The sequence below is a fragment of the Lonchura striata genome, chromosome 6 (assembly GCF_050655825.1).
Source record: "Lonchura striata isolate lonStrDom1 chromosome 6, ASM5065582v1, whole genome shotgun sequence".
Classification (NCBI taxonomy): domain Eukaryota; kingdom Metazoa; phylum Chordata; class Aves; order Passeriformes; family Estrildidae; genus Lonchura; species Lonchura striata.
Genome location: NC_140708.1, coordinates 31067401 through 31088689, shown reverse-complemented (window position 1 = coordinate 31088689; position 21289 = coordinate 31067401). Strand labels below are relative to the sequence as shown.

At 39.9% G+C, this 21289-nt stretch overlaps 1 protein-coding gene and 1 long non-coding RNA gene across 11 annotated transcripts in view; one reads left to right on the top strand and one right to left on the bottom strand.

Moving 5' to 3' along the window:
- ADD3 (adducin 3) overlaps positions 1-21289 on the bottom strand; it is a 92352-nt gene that overhangs the window by 12904 nt on the left and 58159 nt on the right. For 5 of the 10 annotated variants that reach the window (XM_085582760.1, XM_021536286.3, XM_021536289.4 and 2 more), the window contains 2 exons: positions 11001-11224; positions 162-300 (listed from right to left, as the gene is read on the bottom strand). In XM_085582760.1, coding sequence (XP_085438886.1) covers positions 162-300; positions 11001-11195 — 334 coding nt within the window. In that variant the 5' untranslated portion in view covers positions 11196-11224. Of the gene's footprint in view, positions 1-161; positions 304-4797; positions 5020-11000; positions 11225-15611 lie in introns of those variants that run through there. The other 5 variants (XM_021536287.4, XM_085582761.1, XM_085582764.1 and 2 more) reach the window with 5 other exon arrangements.
- Positions 12643-21289, top strand: part of LOC144246613 (uncharacterized) — a 35935-nt gene continuing 27288 nt past the window's right edge. The window contains exons 1-2 of the long non-coding RNA XR_014956171.1: positions 12643-12782; positions 12913-21289. The exon at positions 12913-21289 is cut by the window's right edge and continues 27288 nt beyond it. This is a non-coding gene — a long non-coding RNA (uncharacterized LOC144246613). The remainder of the gene's footprint in view (positions 12783-12912) is intronic.

Sequence of the window (21289 nt, the reverse complement as noted above, 5' to 3'; positions counted from 1 at the left end):
CACCATCTGCACTACTTCACAGCTGAAGCAAGCTCTGACAGAATTTTTATTCAAGGAAAGAGGAGATCCCAGCATTCTTAAGCCCTGGTAACAATTGGAAGCAAAAAAAAAAAAAAAAAAAAGAAAAAAAAAAAAGAGCAGTTTATGTATAATTCACTTACTGAGTGAAGATGAGGAAAAACCTGTAAAAGTGCTCGCTGTAATATATTCAGCAATCTGCTGTAATGCAAGCAGTCCAGTGGGGTTATTGCCCTTCTTCATCTGTTCTTGAATAAGGCATTCCAGGTCTTCTCTAAAAGCCTGTAGAAACATTTGAGAATCATCAAGGAAACCTAGCCTTGATAATCTTATTTCTATTATAGGTGGGGCTGGTAGTTTTGCCTCTTATTAATGTTACATGAAACTTCCCCGCAGACTTTGTTTTTAGCAGTTTTAACTTTGCCAGACTTAATCATCCAACCCAAACTTTGTATGGTAGGCACTGGCAATTTGGGAGGCAGAAAGGAGGAGTTTGGTCACAGAGGATTTACTATTTCACAGTAACAAGATAAAGCAACAAGATAAAATGTATTTTTAAAAAATATATTAAACCTATTTTTATCAGTGATTAAAATGTTGGCCATATTTTGGAAGAGATACTTGAAATTCAATCAGAATGTCTTCCTTTCTGTGCTGGAAATTTTTTTATAATGCAATCCCTCTGAAAACCCATTCAATTTTGATAAAGTTATAATCAACTGGAACACTGGAGCTCATCCATGCTCAAGTAGTATCACAGACATGCAAAAACTAGATGGAAATGCTATCTCTTCTCTATTTTTCCTTCCCCAAAGGGAAAACCCCTTCTTTTTCTGAATAAAGTGACTACAAGCCCAAGAGATAAACTCTTGCAGAATAGATAATGAAAAAGTTTTCATCGTATCAAATTTAATATATTATGCACTGTGGACAAAGCCTATTCCTTTGAGGTGATAAACAGATTATTCCCTATCCACAACAAACCCCTGTCCTGGGACCACTGCAGTCCTGACATTCATAGACTAAATAAATTCTGTTCCTTCAAACTTACAGGTTATATTTCATAGCACTCTCATTACTTCTTGGCAGCATCTTATACCTTTTCCCCAAACTTGCAGTACCCAAAGCTTCACACAACACGAGCTGAGGTGGATTGTGAACATTCCTCCTGGTTCCTTCCAAAAAAACATTTGGTGTCTTTACCACGCAGCTGGCTCTTATTATAACTCCAGACTATTCCCTGTAAGTAATTGCTCCTTTCAGTTTACCTTCCTTGGAAACTTGCTCTCAATTAAAGAAATAAAACAGTTCTATATGACAAATGTAATTTCTTCACTGAATTTTAAATCAGTTCTTTAAAACACCTAATCTGTTGGGCAAAATCCACCAATCCCTGTTCACCAACAGGTTTTGATTAGTAAGAGAGAGTGCTACTGAACCCCACAAAGACATCCTCAAGACTCTACTTGATACAGCCTCCTCAGCTGGACAGTTGAGTCTCCATGACTACTAATTACCAACTTTTCAGATATCTGTGCACTCCTCAGAATAATTTTGTCAGGATCATGTCCATACCTGAGACTTGCCAGATTTACATAAGTCCTCTAAAAATTCCCACTGACTGACTCTGAGTGGATCTGTGGCACAGATCTCTCAGTGTAGACCAGAATATTCATGCGGCATGCCCCAAACAGCTGAAGAACCTCCCACCAACCTGAAGATGCACAGGCAAAATCAGGTTTTTATCTTTTGTGGCTGCTGTTGGTAAGATCTATGCAGCAGGAGAAAGGAGCAGAGGAAGAAAAGGAAAGAAAAACACAGAATCAAAAGAGGAAAGAAACCTAACTGGGAGAAAAGAAGTGGAGGACAGAGAGCAATAGCCATAAAATGAAAAGTGCAAAGTTCAACATGAGGAAGAACTCTAGATCAATGGTACCAGAGTACTGGAACAGTACTCTCTGCATCATATTAAATTATTCCTCCTTCAATTCAAAAAGGAGTATAAAAAAGATTTGCAAAAACATTAATAATAACCTCTTATTAGTTGTATTCAGACTTCTGGAGGTTTTTTTAACCTGTACAAAGCAGAAAAGAAGGAAATGTAATATATTTTGAGAAATTTTTGACAGAAAGATTTTTTAGTTTCTTGTATATTGTATTTTTAATTCTTCTGATTTTTGGTGATGTTATTTTCATTCTTCTGAGCTTAATTTTTTCACCTTAATGCTAGCAGCAGTATGTTACACATTTGCTGAGACTACTAGAAATGAGGATTTAGTGTTGTATCAACAGCCTTGTTAAACCAAACAAGTAGCTTCCCTTAAAAAGTTTTAGAAATAAGAGAACATAGGTAAGACCCAGGAAAGTAGCAAATGTGAAGGTTTGGAATGAGCTGTAAAGCAGGTGAGAATATGGATGAAGTGCATAAAATCAGGTATGCAGTTTATCCACATGCCAGTGCATAATGATGTTTTCTAGCAGCTTCAGCCTGCCACATGGATATCTATGAATATTTCACTACATTTCATTCACTGCTACAGACCTCTGAAACTTGGAACTGTATATCCTTAGGTAACCACCCCAATGTGCTAACACAACTTTCTTCCATTTTTGATATCCCAGTGGGCTCCTATGAAGGGCACCACCTTCTTGTGGTCAACAATTTATCTTTAATAAGAGCCATTAAATGAATGATATTTACTGGATATTTATTTCACTATACAAGACTGATTTCTGTAAAACCACTAGCTTGCAGGGCTCTGATTCTGGGACCTGACCAGAGCAGCAGGAGCCTGCTTCTAAAACCTAACTACAGCCTACAGACCAAGTGGTTTGGTTTTGTTTTAATTAATGAGATTGCAATATATTTATATATGTGTGGCATTACACTGCCCACAAGTGATCAAGCAAAAGTCATACAAGTAAGTCATACTGGAGAGGATGGCTTTCAAAGAGATGACAAACGTGCTGCTCTGGCACAAAGCACATATTTCTCAAGCAGAGAGGTAATTTCAGATGTAGTATTTGACAAGAAAATGCTGACAAAGGAGAAACTGTACTGTCAGATGAATGAAAAATGATGTTATTCAGCTGTATGCTCAGCATTGCTCAATCAATAGAAAGTTTCAGGGATTTAGAAGGCTTTTTGGGTACATGTGCATTGTTTTGTTTGTTTGTTTGAAACCATGACAACTTCAGACATGAGACACTAAGAGCAGTGACTTTTTACAGTAGGGTACAAATCCCAAAGTGAGCAGCACAGCACTTCTTTTCTGCCCATGATCCTACCAACACAGCTGGACTCGGACACCTGCCTGTGCCTGCACACAGCAAGGATATGGCCTGGCTAACCCATCCCTCCACAGCTGGGAATCATTTCCTGTTTGCACAAGCATCCTTCTGTCTTCAGGCACCTCACCTGCCCAGCCAAGCACCTGTGTCCCCCTTGTTTGTGCTGAAACAGCACTTCAAGCATCAGACTGAAGGTCTGATAGGAAATATCCCGTGGGATGAGAACTGGGCCCATGACAGCTACTGGGAAGGAGGTACAGTGACATTTCAGACAAGGTGACAACCAGGAGGATGCTGAGTAGGACTTTTACTTTAGACACCTAAGTGAGTAGCCTGACCTTGGTAGAATGCAGGCTGTTGCTCTGCTTCCACCCCATCCACCTTCTGAGCGCCACTCCACCACCTTGCTCTGAAACATGAATTTCCCCACAACTGACCAGTTAAAATGAACAGGACAGCTCAGCCTGTTCCTAAAACTGTTTCCAGAATTCTACTATTTCCAAAACTGTAGTCAGCTTTTTTTACACCAGCTTAGAGAGCCTTACATGGTACTGCACAGCCTGCAGAACAGACAGAGCTTTTCTTGATGGAGTCATTAGGAGGATGATTAGGTCAAGGTCTTTCTAATATCATAAAATTACTTCCCCAGAACTATTTGCAATAATCTTCCAAATACACATCAGAGACTGAGGCAGTTTAGATGGGAAAATCTTTCAACTTAGATCTGCAAAAGTTCTCTAAGAGTGAAGTTAACAAGCTCAGTTCTGACTCATTTACTTCCATTTTCTTTCAGAAGTACAGTCTAACTGTGAGCTGACAGTGTAAATTTGGGCTTTTAAGAATCAAAGCAACATTTGCATGTACCAGTTGACAACTAGTATTTTTCAGTCAATATATGCAGGAAGAACTAGAATAATCAACTTGCTAGAATAACCTATTTTACATGGATACATGCATACATAGTGCAGAATAATGATATTATTAAAAACCTTGATATTAGTCTCTTCATCTTGCTAGGCAGCTCTCTAAGGATGTTAAGAAATACACAGGTTTATAAGTATTTTGACTATCGATGCTGTTTCTTTTTTGTTGACCACTGATTTCTACATGTAGCCAATCAAAAGCAGAAATAAAATAATAAGCAAATAATAATAGTATACAAGTCATCTACAAATACTCCACACCACTGCAAACCTTTAAGAGGGGAAAGCACATGCTCACATTAGGACTAATAACAGTTATGACTAAACAGTTTCACATCATTCTACAGGAAAGTAGCTAAAAAAGATATGTGAAGTCTCTAACTTTCACAGCAGCACTGCTGTTAGACTAAAAGTGACAAAAACCCATTCAACCATTTTCACTTTTACCCATTTTGATCAGAGTTTCTAGTATCTTAAATCCATTTTTAAAAAGGGCATCTAAACATACCCACACAGAGTCTCTAAACCAAATCCCCACCACTGAAGAAAAGTTTCAAAACTTAACTGGTATTTTGTCCTCAGGAGTGAAGAGATGTTAATTTTGGTTCCTGTTCTGTAAACACAGCTGCCCGTGAGAGGAAGACCTTCACTGAAACAGCCAGCACAGCTCCTAACAGGCTCTTTCAAGAGTGAAGTTTAGATACAAACAGCCGGTGCCCTCAGTGGAAAAGGGTGGAGCTGGCCACAAAAAAACCGCCAGGGAGCGAAGGCTGGCGGGGAGAAGATAAGAGTCACAAAAAGTGTTTGTCAATGCTGTGACAGAGAACAAGGGGATGGGGCTTCTGTGTAGGCTTGGTAATAAGTATGGGGAATTAGCTGAAGTTATAATAATCTCTTCACTTGCACTGAAGGGTGAGGGTACCTGGACTGGATTTAGTGACTGGGCTGACAGCAAGGCGCTCCCCACACAGGGCTCAGCCTGGGCCAGTTTTTCCAGCTCCTCTAACCTGGTGCACACTGGCTTTCCTCCACGAGCTGCAGCAGAGTGCTCACTCCTATGATAAACAGCCTAGAGATAACCCATGATTACAGCCAAACCTGAAGCACTGAACTCCTCTGCCAAGCCCATCCCCAGCAACCCAGAGCCAGCCACTCACACAGCTGCTGCTCTGCATGGGGGTCTGGCTCCCTCCCTCGTGCTCTCTCGTGGAGTAAAGCCATTCCATGCATCTTGCTAAATGGAATGTAAGTGAAATGTAATGAATGGAAATGGAATGTACAACGAAATGTAAAATGTTAGACAAAATCAAATTTCAGCTTGTCAGGGGTCTCACGCCTTTCTGAGCATAATTAACTGGGTTTTTCAGTTAAGTGCGGGACTTGGAAGGGTGGGAGCACACATGATGAGGATGCACGAGGAGGGATGGCAGAGCTCTTGAAGGGTGTTCTGGATGCATATGCTCCTGCAGCCAAGGAGAAAAGTCATCAGTCGTGGCTTTCCAAGGTTTTCAAGGTATTGTTCAACATGTATCTGTTGGCAGTTATATCTAATGAGAAATAAAGCACAGTTCAGACTAAGTGGAAAGGAGCAATATGGAAATAGGGTGGAGTGAAGGGAACCCAGTTTTATAGTAAGAAAGAAGGGAAATTCTCAGGATGTTCCCTTGTGGTGCAGGTTGATGGTGTGAATTTCCACTGTTCCATCACAGCTACAGAAATGAATTGGATAGCTAGGCAGTGGGATTTCTTGGATCCTCACAGAGACCTAGTGGATGGCCTTGATTTGAGACAATGTTACCCTGACCACAAACTCCCTCTCCCTTAAAATGCTGTCACAGTGCACAGGGGATCTTTAAGGGACATTTTTGTAGTATATCTTCAATGATGCATCAAGTTGAGCTCTTGCCTCTGGGTGACAATATGCTCCACAGGTTGTATGATGAAAGAGTGCAAGTAAATAAGCTCTTGCAGTGGGAGGAGAGTCATGACTTCCCAGCAGGATATTGGGAAGATGTCAGAGAAGACAAAAGCCAGAACAGGGAGCTGCAAGGCGAGAGAATGCCCAGTGAGGACGTCCTCAGGTGATGTAAAAGGTTGTGAGTCCTTTGTGGCCAAAGGGGGAGGCTTCTGAAGGATGTGAAAGGCTTTTGAACTTCTGAGAAAAGAGCAGTAAAAGCCAAAACATATGAGGAATTGAAAAGACTTTGATATTTTAAAGAAAATAAACTGCCCCAAAAGGGAGTGGTATTGCAAAAATACTGGATGTTCACTCAATACAAAATAAAGTAAGCTAAACAACTGCAAAAGCTGGGGAAAAATAAATTAAATCATCCTTCATCTCGGTCCTGATGGTTTGAAAATAACATATCTAGGAAAAAAATTCAAGTGTGGGTGGGATTGCTTGTTTTTGAGGAGAAAAATCTGCCTGCATGCTGCATGCTAAGGCAGACCTCTGAATAGAAGAGTTGCTAAGCTGTATAGTTATCTCCCCACTTTTTTTTTGGGCAAGACGGGCTAGTGTGGGAGGCTGGGAGGTGTGTGCATGTGCAAGGCAGGAAGGGAGGCACAGCAGAGAAGTACATTTTTAACCACAGCATAACCCCCAGAACTTTGCAGTCTGGATAGTTTCACCTGAGCCTTCCTGCAATGGCAGTACCAAGCCAGAGTGGCCCAGAATACTCTGCAGAGTCATGGTGGGTTGTATACTCTCCAGATCCAGTACAAAATTAAAGTAAAGCCTGATGGGATCCTGCCAACACAGAGCTCAACTTAAGGAAAAAAAAAACCAAAACCCCAAGCTCCAAATAGCTGTGTTTTATCTGTAAAAATAGCCAGTGCACATCCAATGGGTCTCAAGAAACCACACAAAACTTCACTGGTAAATTAAAAACATAAATTGCACATTTAAATTCCAATAACCAGGCATTTTTATGTCTACATAAAACAGCTGTTCCACTCATCACTTCAGACACAACTTCTTCTTACATTAGTAAAAATAATGAAGCACATCTTTTGTACAGGAATGCATCCTTTCCCATTTCCACCCTCACCTGTAGCTTTCCTTCCAATACACCAATATAAAGGGATGGAAGGTACTCCTCAGTGCAGCCTAAGCCCTGATCACAATTACTTGTTAGGTTACATGCACTGTCCTGCTAGCTGAAGCCTGTAGTTAGCTTTTGATTAGTTTCACATGGTCTCACTGCACTGGAAGCAGTGTGACACTGCTGCCTGCCTGCAGAAACATCCAGTACCTTCCCTGCCTCACGATGACTGTGGGGATCCTCTCCTCATCTGTATGTTCACTCAGCTCCTCAGTGCTGAACTGGCTGTTCAGTTTTCATAAACACCGTAACAGCACAACCACTGCCATTTTTTTAAAGTGTTTTAAGAGTTTCTGGTTGCTATGGTGACAGCATCAGAGAAATGCTAGAAAGAAATAAAGGCCAGAAGGACTTGTGTACCATAAGTGAAATAAGGAGTTTGGTGGTACAGAAAATATATTTTTTGCTCCGTGAAAAACACAGTTACTCTGTGTAACAAGCAACATATGACTGTTTAGCATACAGACAAAACTGTTTTTAATTGCAGACTTAAGTTGGAAAATATAAAAAAACCCCAAAACAACTAATCCATCTTTTCAGATTTTGGATATATTACAGGACAAGTATCTTGGGCCCAATAAGCAATAAAACTAGTTCACTGGATAAATGTAGTGCCTTTCTTTGAAAATAACAACATACTACCTGAATCCTCTGAAACTGAAGACATTACTAATATAAGCCTAAATGGATTTATGTTAAGAGTGGCCAGCAGTACTTCTGGATGCTATCAGGCTGCTCAGGCCCAGCTGATTTTAATTTCTTTCCACCTTTCTAATAGACACAGAAAAGCAAACATGTTCAGTTTATCAGATTCTCTAGGCTATCAGATACTCAGGGGCTACATGCAGTATTAGGCAAACACATCTGAGAACTCACTGATAATGTCAGGACATTCTCCATGAGCAATGGTCAGAAAACAACTATGATTTGTTTAAGGTTTAGTATGAACAGACTCCAAGACATTAGCAAACATCAGAGGTAATGGAAATAGCTTTTCAGTAGCTTTTAAATTATTTAATTTAGGAAAGGGAAATTGCACATCAGAGAGGAGTAGTCAGATTGCACCAAACAGTACATCAGAGAGATGCAGCAGCTTGATGTCTGAAGATGTCTGGTCAGGCCTGTAGCCCTTACAACAACATGCTCTGAGTAAAATATACTGTGGTTCCTGAAATAGATTCTCTAATTTATTTTCTTGCTAAAGGATTTAGATTTTCCTACTTGAAAGAAATAAAAAAAAGTTGTTAATAAAACCAGATTAAATTAGTACCTAAGTGTCCTACTATGTGACAGTGATTAACCCTTTAGTTTTGCACCTCTGCTCACAGAAAGTGCATATTCAAAGCTCACCTCATCACCACCATAACATGCTTGTGTACTTTTAAGACAGTTACTATCCTTCCTAGATACACTTCGAATTTACTAATACTTGCTAGAAGAGGAGTCACTGACTATTTCTTTGATCTGAATGCATTTATATATGTGAGACTGGGTGAAGATTTACCAGCAAAGCAAGCTCTTCTTTAAACTGCATCTCATAATTTCTCTTCTTCTAAACACCTTACAACTATATTCTGTCAAATGGAATAATCCAGAAAAGCAACAAAGAAAATATCTAACACAATGTAATTCTGCAGCTATAGAATGAAAACACTATGGACAATGCTCATCAGTTCAATCCTGAACCTGTGTACACAGACTGGTAACAAGAACAACACTTTCTGGCCACTGTGTGATGAATTCTAAATTCAAGAGAACAATGTAAATGTTTTCAGTCCTGAGTCCCAGGAACAGTATGGCACTCAGCAGCTGGAGCCTGGAAAAAGCACTATACCTTCCCCCCCAAATAAATGATGACATTCACTTGATGGACATTTGCTCACAGATACTGTACAAAAATGCTTTCATTTCCTTGCGTGAGAAATCACAGCAGAGTTCCTCTAAATTTTCTGTATCAGGAAAAGGGAGGATAAAAGGAGATACTTGAGGGGAAGTGGGAGCTCAAACAACTCCTCTTCGTGCCTGATCCCACACTCAGCTCCCACGTTCCCATTTCTCCCTAAGCCAAGCAGGCAGCAGGCCCCTGGCTTATTTGGACAACTGTTCCCTTACACAACAAAAACTTGCAACTTATTGGCAGCTCTGAACAGTCACTTTCCAAAAAGTGCTGGGCTCAGCTTCTCTTGCACCAGGACACTGACAGCAGCCCAGCAGCTCTCTGTCCCACAACCTTCTGTTAAAACAGCAGCCTAAACTCAGGGGTTCATACCCCTCTTCACACTCCTTCCTAAAATCTGCATGCTGACACTGCACCTACAAAAAAAAACCAGAACACCACAGAGGCTGCATCAAAGGGATATTAATTACATCTGGCAGACTTGGCAAAAGATGCCCCAAAACATTAATGAAATAGTTACACTCATCAGGGTCATCAGAAGGACCAAAAAACCACCCCCACATACAAAACCAAACAATCTCTCCAACTTATTTTTATCTGTTAGGCTAAAGATTTCATCATTCTGTGAGTCCTGGCTACTCATAATGTGAGAATTTTAACAGGAATGAGTAGACTGATCACATTTTACAGATGAGTATTTAACATAAAATTATCACGATTAAAACATTATGCAGTACCTCTTTAGAGCATTTTCCTTACAAAAGAGCCTGGCTGCAAACCCCAGCTTGTGCAAATTGACTTGAAAAATAATAAATTCCTTAGTCAACAGGTTCATGTTATACTCAAAGCAACACACAGATCCAAGAGACACTCCACGACAACACTTTAGCAAACAATCCTGTTATTCATGGATGAGTATAATAGAGTGATTACTAACAGCTGTTTGCAATCTCTTTACATATGGAAAAGCTTCAAAAAAAAATTACAGAAGCACCCCAATTTACAGAGGCACTGAAGACAGATCTGTAAATCTGCTTAGCTCCCTCCCAGTCCCATTATCCTCAATACTCACATTACACATGGATACCCCTAAAGGATCATTCCACAGGCCTTACTCACTCCCTATGGCTTCAAAATACTCAAGGCAACAGCATTACTTTCCAATGTATTCATCAGGTTAAACTCAAAGAATAGAAGTATTAAAATATAAATTAAAACTACTGTGAAGTGGTTCAGTAGATTGAATAGTTTTATATGTAGTCTACACAAGTACTGAATTTACATAACCAGTAGATGAGCACTAATATGGCTAAACAGGGGTATGATCACCCTCAAGGACATAAGAAGAACATAGTCCAGCTTTTAAATAAACTTAACCCAATTATAAATGTTAATGAAAGCATTCCTGATGTAAATGATAGGTTAATAATCAAACCCAGAAAGCAGAACACCACGTAATGCCCTAATTTGTTCCTATTTGACCAGTGACTCCTTCACTCTCTTCCTCCTCCCTAAGTTTTAATTAGGAACCCTGCAGCCAGTCGCATCTTTCTGTAACAATGCAATGAACCATAAGAATATAAAAGTATAAGGAGAAAAAACAACACAATAAAGGCTTATCCACAGACAAAACACCACACCAACAAAATGCTGGATAATCTGTTTAGTGACTTTTCTTAGAAGATGGTCCAGAGATATTCTAGCTGTGACACAGATTTCTTTTTTTATTACACCCTTTCCATTTTACTCCCCATCAGTGGCACTCACAGGGCTCTGCAGTATCTGGGTGACCCTCTTCCTCTGCTCCATCATGTTGAAGTCCTGTCTGAGGTCAGGGGACATGTTTCTCTCCCGGATGTACTCTGGGTCATTCTCATTGATGCGATCGAAGTACCGCTCTTTGTGAGGCATCGTGGCGGGGGGAGGAGTAGTGATCACCACCTGGCTGCCATCAGCACTCATGCTTCAACACGGTGCAGGGAAGGCTTCCCCTGAACAAAAGGAAAACAGGGAAAAATGTTAGTTCAAAGGAGGGCAGTGCACAGAATCGCAAAATCTGGACACAACTAATGTCCCTTTGCAACTCTATAGATCATCTAAAATGAAAGGAGAACAAATTAGTAACTATCACAATCAGAAAATTTAGGAAATATTCTAGAAAAATAGTTTAAAAACATTAGTAAGTTCTCTGATAGTGTACAATCATCTTTATTTGAGGTAAAATAAAAACCAAAAAGCACACAATTATGAGTGACATTTGAAATGACCATTGTACATTTTATAACAAACTTTCCTCTGTACATTTGCGCTACACTTACCACTTCCCAAGGTTTTTATACAGCTCTCCTTCCTGAGCTGTTCAACCAAACACCCAGAAGAGAAGGCCTGTTTAATATCTGCTCAGAGCTCATCTCCCAACTTGAATGAAGAAATTCCTCAATTACAGAATTTTCAAAGCATCTCACAATTACAGCTTAAAGGCAAGGCTTCAGGACACTCAAAGACCACCAGGGAATTTCCACTGAGCTCCAGCTGGTGCCTGCTCTTTCACGAAACTCTTGGAGACATTGAGGGAACTGCAGAGGTTGTATGTTGGCTTACACAGCATTGAGGCCACATCCATGGCAAACAGCTGAGCTTTAGCTTTTCTCCTTTTGTGTGCAATTGTATGCAAAGATTCTCACTGAGGCTCATTACGTTAGGAAAAGAAAAAAAAAAACCCAACAAAAAATACTTTCATGTCTTGGTAGAAAGCTTAAAAATCTCATTAAAAATACTGATAAGCATTTGTAAACACAAACAGAACTGGATCAAAAAGAAAGACGCAGACACCTGAATTTTCATACAAAGAATCAGGCTCAAAAGCACACTCAGTAACACCATTCCTCAAAAGCTACTGAAGAGGGACATTTTCTCAGGTTTGAGGAACAAAGAGAAGCAGGATTTGAAGGATGAGATAAGTGTATTATGAAAATACATTTTAACATGCAAATACCTACAGTCAATAATACATTTAATATAAAAATATTTGCATGAAAAAATATTTGGTATGTAAATTCACATCTTCAGAGGAGAAAAGCCCAAGTCAAGCAGTGCTCTACAGCATGGTTTGACATTCTGGTATCAGTGGATCAAAGTGTCCTTGCTCTGTGGCACAGTTCACCCATCCCTCGTTTGTGTCACTGCAATTACTTTTTGGAATATTCTGTGAACAGTGAGCCAGTGTGGAGCATCCAAACTGCCTCCACTGTAATCTCACATATTTCCCAGGTGAAACACTGGGAACCACTGTTAAAACCAGCTTCAGCAGCCCAAGCCCTCCTCCTGCCTGCAGCAAGTCCTTTCAGTCCTTGTAACACCCTCTGCTGCTCAGCCACACCATGACCCAGGCTGGCAGGAGGATGCAAACTGGTTTTCAGCCAGTTTCCCACAGCTTTGGTGACAGTGCAAGGGAGAGCACAAGAATGAAATCCTGGGGCACTGCAGCCCTGTAACTAAGTATGAAACTCCAGACAGAAACCACCAACAGAGCTGGGAAAGCATTAGTGGGTAAGAGCCAAATATGTCTATGACTTTCCTGTATATTACAGATTATGATAACATTTGGGATTGAGATTAAACACAACAGTTCTTACAGGTTTAATTGGTTTTGTTCTTCCTGCCATTTTTTTTTCCACAGAGAGAGAGAAAAAGAAAACCTCATCTGGGATGCAACATTATCCAGCTGCACACACAGAGCTCCCAGGAGGTACCTGGCATGCTGGATGAACATACCATGTTCTGGGATGTATAATTCACATCCTGGAGACAAGCTCCATGAACTCTGATGGCTTCATTCCAGAGGCTGGGGAAACACATTGGTGAGTTTTGGATGTGCTGCTCGGGTGCAGTAGGAGTTCATTCAGCATTTGCTGACTGACCTCTGGAAAGCCTGGGATGTGTGATCAGTTCGGGGATGCTGGGGAGAAAATGGGATTTACTTCAAGGAAGTGAGAGTTTGGGAAAAAATCTGGTAGAAATATGAAAGGAGCTTAAATTTTTCTGAAGAATTAACTCTTGGGATGACGTATGGGGATCTGACCACCACTCAGCTTGGGAAAAATACTCTTATAAATGTAACTGTGTATTATGTCCCTGCTCTACTGCCTTGTGTGTATCTTTCATTTCCCCCTGCCCAAAATGGTGAGGTTTAAGAAGAAAAGGAAAAAAAAGCGTCAGGAGAAAACAAAAGACCATGAGATCACTGGCTACATGCCACAAGGCATGAAAAACTTGAGACAAGACCTGTCAGCCTTCACTGTTCTCCATCTGTGTTGGGATAAGAACCTCCATCTGAGCCAGAACAGACACCTTCCATCACCTGCAGGTAACTAAAAGCAGTCTAGAAATGCAGATAGCAAGAACCTTGCTTGAACTGGTGATCAGCTGTGACTCCTGCTCTTTTCCTCCTTCCCTGGAGTTCTTATCTGCCCATTTATTTCCCTAAAAACCTGAACTGTTAACCCCAAGTAGGAGACTTGCTCAGCTGCTGATTGACTCAGTTGGCTGGATCAACTCCATGCATGTCTGAACTTCAAAACACATTTATTGTTATTATTATTATAGGTTTATAGGACATAATTAGTTCAAATCCATTACATTACAATTCATTCTTACAGTGACAGAAAAGCCCATTCATCTGTAAAAATGGCACAAATGTGACTGGTAATACCCAAAATCCATAAAAGAGATTTTTCTAATTGCCTTGGACTTTAGTTTTTCCTCTTTCCTTTCAGCCTGGTTTGTTACCTCTAGCCATTAAGATTACAACACTGAAGTCCTTGTAGTACAAACCCCGTCCATTACTGAACATAATATGGGTGTTGGGTCCAGTTGTTCTTATTAGGTCTGGTTCAGTGCCCACTCTGTTGGTCCCAGGCTGACTCTCATATAACCCTACTGTTTCCTGGAAAATTTTCAAACAGATCAACCATTCTTTTATTATTTATTTGTATCTTTGACTGATTTTTTTTCTTTTAAGAAAGAGGATATTTGTTAAAAATGCCATCAGCTTTAGGGGACCAAAAAATTGATATCTCCTTCTCAGCATAGAACCAGCAATGACAAAAGTATTTACAGGACATCCAGATCTCAACATCTATGAATTATGATAGAGGATCTTCCCCCCCACTTTTTTTTCTTTTTTTTTCAACTGTGTGTGTGTGATACTTGTGCCTAGAGAAGACATCAGCTTTGCTGCAAGACTACTTTTGGCTTCCATCCCCTCCAATGCTGTTTATGAATTAAAGAAAGTGAGGTACCACTTTCCTGAACAGTACTAGCTAACATTTCTTATGCATGCTCCAGAGTGGTTGCAGAGACTGGGGCACAGGTAGAAATGAGAAACCCAAATAGCAACAAGACACTATATCTGGACTGGTCAGAACAGAGAAACATACAGAGAAATCAAAAACAAACTCAGATCTGATTATATCCTGGTGAAAGCCATCACTCATGGTCTGCTGAGGCACACATTTTAGCTTACATTTTGAATAACATGCACATGCTGACATGCAAAAAAAGAGATTTTAAGTTAAAGAAGAGCAGTTTTTCCACACTTGGTTCAACTGCTCGAATGTGGGGCCTAACTAAGAATTGAAATTTAGAATGGATAAATTCTTGTTACACAGAATCCTCATCTCTGCTGAAAAAAATTTTAAGGACCTGTAAAACAAAAAGGCTCACAAGGTCTTGCTACAAGTAACTTGTTAATCTTACACCACTTCCTCCTCCTAGCTTTGCCCTCCTGGTTCACGCTGAACTGAATTCAGATACAAAAGAAAACAGGTCGTGTCCTCCTGTGCTTTGATGCCTTATATAGCTCATGGGTTTGGCTTCCATATCCTGTTCTGTATTTTACACCCGTAACTGGGCTACTGAGAGAAAGTAGAACATACCCCCTCTGTCAGGAAACTGTTTATCTCTCTACTTAGGATTAAGTCTCATTTAATGAAAGCTGCAATTTTTTCCACAAACTTGGAATTGTTGATTTTATGTTGCAACATTACATCCTGAGCATCCTCATCGGACACTTTGTAAAATCAAATTAATCTCCTGTGTTGCTTTTGTTGCAACAACTATTTTCAATGTCAAATCACAAAAACAGCTCAAAAATAATAATGAGGTAAGAGAAACAAGAAGTACTAAAGTAAAAAAAAAGTGCAGGAGACCAAATGCAAAGAAAATTTATATTGAGAAAGAACCCCCCAGAAAGCACTGACTTGATATATTTATATCTTTCATAATGCACTGAATGCATATAAAAATAAATACCACCAGACAGAATAACAGAAAAGGGACCAAATTATTAGATCACCTAGCAACAGAACATTAACCTACCTTTTATGCTGATCTTTTCTGGCTGGTTTCAGACATCTCCATTTTCTCTATGCAGTGCAATCCATCTTACTGAGAGTTCCCAGCACTGCAAACCAGCAGTGTGTGCACAGCATCCTTAACTGGTGTGACTGATTTGGGGTCTGAGCACTTGGGCTGGGCTACCCCGCACTGGAGCGGTTCCTCTCAGGAGCACATCGAGCTGCTCTGCTCCTGCGATTTCTGCTTGTTTTTAAGGAACAGTCTGCTCTTTCTCCCCACCACCCCCCCTCCAATATCTTGTCTGCCAGGAGACTTGTTGGAAGCAAACTGGGCGTCTCTTGATCTCAGTTCCAGCCTCCCTATGAAGCAGGTTCCAGTCTGAATCAAAGACTTGGCTTTAGCAAACACTGTCAGCTATGTACGTCAGCTGGCAGCAGCACACACTTCAGGAATATGGGGGAATGGTGGGGAGGGATGGGGAAATATGTAGGAGAATATGGACTGAGAAGAGGGTGACCAATGTTATTTTGTGGCACTAGAAGGTTAACTATTCATCCTCCCTCCTACATATTTTAGTAATGACACAGAAATAAATAATTGCAACTCTTTCAAGGCAAAAAAAAAAAAAAAAATTGGGTAGGCACCTCAAAATTAAAATAATTCTGAAATTAATCTCATGGGGACATCAAATATCATAAATATCTGAGTTGAAAGTTTTTGGTTTTTTTTTTTTTATCTTACAATAGATTTGGGATTTTCTTACTTTACACACTATTCAGATGAGTAAGATGTGTGTTCAGATGCTAGTATTTCCTAAATTCAATTTGTGGAACTGGAAATAACTAGATAAGTAGCGTTTGTTCAAAATTTTATTAACTGATTTTACTAATTTACAATAATTCCTTACACTAGTACTCAAGCCAAACTACCCTTAAATTGATGCAAATTAATTTGCATTTAAAAAGTCATATCTCCTCCCAGCCTGCCTAACCATTCAATCTTTTTCTCCTTTATCACATCTTCAGATTCATACCAGCAAATGCTTGTAAGGGTTTTTAAGTTGTTTTTTTTTTTTTTTAATGGATTAATTTTTAGCTGCATCAGTTACCCTGCCAGTTAACTGCATATCAACATAAATGTTTGTTCTGAAATAAAGATAATGATGATACAGGAGTGTCAAACACCATTTCTTGCAGTAGCAATGCAACCATAAACAATTTGTCATACTACAGACCAAACTGGTTACTAATCAAATAGTCTAATCCAGTGCTGCATATTTAAGTCCCTTTGCTTTTTAGCAGAGCAAGCTAATAAAATGATCATCTCTTTTCAGATACCACACTAAAGAGACTGTATGGCAGCAAGATATAATTTTTCTTAAGAAATAAGACCTGAGTGCATTTGAACCTTGTTTTTGTGTTGCTGTGTTAAATCTAAAACATTCTTTTTTCCTAGTTACATTGTGCAATGTTAAAGTCAACACAAATAGTCAAGCTGTGCAACTCACACTTTACTCTGTGTAAACTGGAACTGAGCCAGACACACTTTATTGTCAAGAAGTGAGAGCTAAGTGGGTCGCTGACAGCCACACAAAACATGAGAATTGGAGGCCTGTAGCTTTACCTTTAACTGCAGGGATGATGTTTTATCTCTGTTATGGAAAGTTCCTTATAATGCACTCAGGCTGTAGCAGGTGCAGTCTGCACCTCCCCATTTGCAGCCCAGCCTGCCAACATTTTTTCAGCACAAGTGGGGAAAAAACTTCCGGAGCCCAGAATGCTGGTTTGATGTATCCAATATGCTCTACCACATGGCCATAAATGCTATTTGCATGCATGGAGTCTCATAAATGAACTTGCATGCTTAACCCTGTAGACACAAACTATTTCCTTCACTGCTGCATGAGGTTTTCATGTAAAAAAAAGGGAGGGAACACTTGATAAGCAAGTTATCCAGTCACCCTTTTCTGAGAGTCAGTATGATAAAAGACAAAACCAGTCTCAAGAGCACAACCCTGGGAGTTCAGATCCAAGGTCTACCCTGCCCACTGTGGAACCTCTTGTGCCAAGGAAAGGCAGTATATAACCGGGACGTTGCCATTGCTGCATCCTGTGACACCTGACAGCCAGCAGTGTAATGGTTTCGAAATTTGCTCTGCTCCATGAAATGTTGTCTTGTTTTACATGAAAACTGTTAAGATTGTGCAGACAATCTGAACATTTTGAGCTTATTATGTTCTGTACATAAAACATGCAAGTCAGAACAAATCCAGCCACACAATCAAAATAGTTACAGAAAAGTAGCAGAGGGGGAATAGAGTTTGTTGGTGAAACAATTCAGGGTTGACAGTGAAAAGCACTTTATTTTTAAAGACTTACCCCTGCTTATCTACATAATCACTTGTACTTAAGTCACCTAAAAATATTTCATGAGTTAGTAGACAACAGAGAGCTAAATTAAAAGATTACATTCTGGTAGCACTTATCCGTATTAAGCTGTGAAAGTGGCGCACACACACATAGCCCACACACAGAGACAATGCCTGAACAATGTCCCTGTGTCACCTGAAAAACATGAAACCTGGGTTCCTCCACAGGATAAAATAAGAACTTCTCTGTGAAAAGAAAACTTAACTGGAAAAGCTGTTGCAGTCACAGCGTTCCATATTTCGCAATACTTCCTCTCCCTCTCTTGCAAAGTCTCCAGCTTCCTCTGGTGACTTTTTTATTGGGCTGTCCCTGACCTGCACAGATGCAGGGGAAAACAATTCTACTTTATATAGAGACCTACATAAGGTTATGAAGTAGAAGAAATAAGTCTGTTATGTAAGTACATTTTTTTAATCCACTGATTCACATCAACCTGGATAGAGCCATTTGGAGTAACAAAGACTACTCCCAGCAACCTGCAGGAGCTCTCCTAGGTCACTGGTACAATGTGTGACATTGGAGAGCAGGGAAACCTCTTATCAATCCCAGGCCACATGAAAAGTCTTGGTGATTTATGGCAGTTTGATTATCCTAAGAAACATCATGGCCAAAGCAGCTGCTGAAGGGTCAGAGGCTGCAATGGTGGGCAATCGTGATGATCGACATGAGGCAACTGCTGGATTTTACAAATATTAACACCAACAACTGATCTTGCGTATGGTAGCACACAGCTAAACCTTTTTATAACCCAAAACCCTGGAGTTCCTCTCTCTTCACATCAAATCCCAACCTTTAGCACCACTGATAGCTCAGTGTAGACCCCGTTGAAGACCACCACCAGGCACTGATCATATGGAATTGCAGCTCAACGCCCTCCATAACTCACAAGTGAGCACTGGGAAACCTGGCCAACAGCGAATCTCAGTAGGACAACTGTAACTGGAAACTTGAGGAAAAAGATGAAATTGTGCCAGGTCTTCGATCATACAGTCTTCAGGACAAATTGTATCTTTATTAATATTATGTACCACACCCTGCACGACTCTCCCCAGTTCATCTTGGGATCTCTGAATCACTCTGCCATAAATTTTATATGAAGTGCAATAACATAAGTCACATTAATACACCAATATCAGCTTGACCATGTCAAAATAAACTGGCTAGCCTCTCAAAAAAGGAATTTTAACATTTTAATGACTTATACATCATTCTCACATTAAACAGAAAACAAGATCATTTCAAAAAGCTGATTTATGATAGCTATAGTTAAAACTAAAAATATTTTAGATAAAATAACACAACTACGTATATTGATTTCATGTGTGAAGAAGAGGCTTAGTGGAAATGTTATGGTTGTCTTAACATTTTTAACTATAATTACTACAAATAGTAATTTTAGGGATTGATGAAAGTGTGAGACAAATGATGCCAGCGAAACGCAGGCCTGACTGTAGAGCAGGCACATTGCCACTGACTGACCATGAGCAAGGGAAAAAACTTTAGGCATTGTGAGAGAAGAGCTACCCCCTTACTCTAGCAAATGCTTAAAAAAGACAAGCTCAAACTGAAGTGTAGAGGGAAGTCTCTGTTAATAGGACTAACATCTTATATCAGCCATGAGATGGCACAAGGGACAAAAAACTGTAAATCACTATTCACAGATTATGCTGAGAGCATCTTTTCTCACCCCATTCAAGGCTCCAAGACTTTATTTTTTCTCCATTACCAAAATTAATCTTGCTTTAGCATATGAGACATTTTTCCCCTTCCTTGGTCCATTTACAAACTAATGTTTGTGACTGTCAAAACATAACAAGGGAAAAGTTAACAAACACACAGAATTTGATGGAGGTTATAGTTGCATCCCTAATACTTACAAAATTATCATCTTTAGAGGACTTAAGTTACACATATCTTATGCTACAATTTTTCATGTTTTCCTGGCTGCCTTGAGGCAATCCTGCCCCTCCCATTGCACATGTTTCAGTCCCCACCTCTGAAAATACCATTCCCTAATTGTGCTAAGCACATCTCTCCATGAAGCTTGAGTCTACAGTGGTTACACAAAGGCATCAGGGTTAAAAATAATCTGGGGGAGGAGAGCAGGGGAAAGTGTGGAGCAGAGCAGAGCAGGGCCACAAGGACCTGGCTGACCTACTCAAAAGTTCAAAAGGCAACTACTTTATTAGCTGCGTTCACAGCATGTTGCTTTAATTATCCTTCCCAGGGAAATCCCTAGGATTTACTGTAGTGAGAAACACTTTTTCTGTGTATAGTCACATGGTTAATATTGTCTTCAGCTTGCTTGAAAATAATTAACCCCCCCCCAACAAACTACCCAACTAGTACATGCAGAAAGTTTCACATGCATTCAAAGTTTAACCTATACAAATATGCACATCAATCTCAATTGACTTGGCCTGAATTTGACCTCCTTCGTGTCTCTGACACCTTTTGCTCATGGTATTAGGAAAATAAATTGAATTTAGAGATCCAAAGTTCTTCTATACCTTCAGGAATGGAAAACTATTCCACTGAATTTCAAGCAAGCCCAGCTGATGGCAGAGGGTCACTTTGGACTTAACCACAGCACTGAACAGAGAAGCAGATGTGCCCAGAGCAGCAACCAGCACATCTCTGAACAAGTGCTGAAGATTTACTAACAAAAGCTTTGGTAAGACTAACAGTGAGAGGTAGGGTGAGTCAGCATCAAGCCCAGTAGTAAGAGCAGTATTTTAAAAGTCAAAGGCAGAATACATAAATATTTCATAATTAGGCTACTATTATTTTCCAGTGCAAGCAAGCAATTATGTACTGTTACCCCATAATTCTTCTCCTCCATCATTGTAAGCCCTGGACACTTGGATAAAATAAAAGACACTCCACGGCAAATTACTCTGGTATTACAGAGCATATTACACAAAATCATGGGGACTTGCACACATATGTGATTGTTCTTGGAATGGAACACCAGCTGACACTGAACATTTGTCCTAGAGATTCAAACCATCCTCTCTTTTGATCTCAGCTGCATGAAGCATGAATATTTCATGTCTAAAGAGGAGATGGTCCAATGTACTGAGAACAGAACTCCCCAGGTGGTACAAGCAACCATCCAGCCCAGACTGCTTCAGAAGACATTCACTTTATACTACAGCATTGTCATACAAGTGAAGAATAAAGAAAAGCTTCCTGGTTTCTCCTCTAACCAGGGACTTAAAGGAGCTGCAGCACCAGTAATTCAGAATTCCAGTTGCAAAGACTCTGTTA